Source organism: Atta colombica, unplaced genomic scaffold, assembly GCF_001594045.1.
Source record: "Atta colombica isolate Treedump-2 unplaced genomic scaffold, Acol1.0 scaffold100, whole genome shotgun sequence".
In the NCBI taxonomy this organism is placed as follows: Eukaryota; Metazoa; Arthropoda; class Insecta; order Hymenoptera; family Formicidae; genus Atta; species Atta colombica.
The window spans coordinates 1,915,603-1,916,564 of record NW_017259185.1 but is presented as its reverse complement, the minus strand read 5'-3'; the positions used below and the strand labels follow the sequence as shown (position 1 = coordinate 1,916,564).

At 45.2% G+C, this 962-nt stretch overlaps 1 protein-coding gene across 1 annotated transcript in view; it reads left to right on the top strand.

The window, feature by feature from the left end:
* Positions 1-230: 230 nt before the first annotated feature.
* Positions 231-962, top strand: part of LOC108686851 — an 18,845-nt gene continuing 18,113 nt past the window's right edge. Inside the window, exon 1 of the mRNA XM_018192350.1 lies at positions 231-830. Coding sequence (XP_018047839.1) covers positions 407-830 — 424 coding nt within the window. The 5' untranslated portion in view covers positions 231-406. The remainder of the gene's footprint in view (positions 831-962) is intronic.

The window sequence follows — 962 nt, the reverse complement described above, 5'->3', positions numbered from 1 at the left end:
CTCCTAATATGTTCATTGGTTACCATGTCTCATTTTGCCGCGCGACAAGCGCTTCCGTGTCCAGTGTGCAGGAGCCATTACGTTTCTGTATGTGTCATTGGCTTTACGTGATACGCGGCAAATATACCTCATGGGACTCCAGCCTTATTGTTTTCTCAACCAGAGGTCGCGAGGGACTACTTTCTGTGCATAATATATACGAGTATACGAACAGAGAGGGAGAGGGAGATGCGATAGACGCAGAAGGAGAGTGAAACGGGTTTAGTCCGAGTAGTTGTGGTGTTAGTTGTAATCGCTGATTTATTTGACGATATCGGAGTGAAGGTACGAAGCGAACATTGATTATCGATTATTATTGATAACATACAAAACAGTAATTGACGAGACGTGATCGTTTGGCTCCGCGATGGACGGCGCAAACGTGAATGGCGGGAACGCCGAAGTACCGCGCGAGGATCCTAACCTCGCTGGTGATGGCGACGGTAGTGCTGGTGTTGATAGTGCGACGGAGACGCCAGATCGACTGGATTCCAGCGACAAAACACAATCGACAGCTGGTGGTAACGGAGACGCACAGGAACTCAACGGCGAAGTTGGCTCGCTCAAAAAACGTAGCATGTTGCTGCCCCGTAAGAGGATGAAAAGATCCAAGGCCGACTCTACGGATACTATGGAGAGCAATGCGGCGAAAACGCCTGGAACGAGAGGACGCAAACGCAAACTCGCGGATCTTGAAACCGTCAGCTCCGAAGACTCTGAAGAATTTAATGGCTTTGACTTTCAAGGACTTGAATCGCAACCGGGCAGTCACGTTTTGAAGAAGCTTATAGGTAAGTTTTTGGTTTTTCATACATTTATACAAATCTAAAGTTAATATAACTCTTTAGTTAAAATTTTTTATACACACCTCTGCAATTATAACAGAAATTCTATTCTCTAATATAACATACAGTTGAAATTAT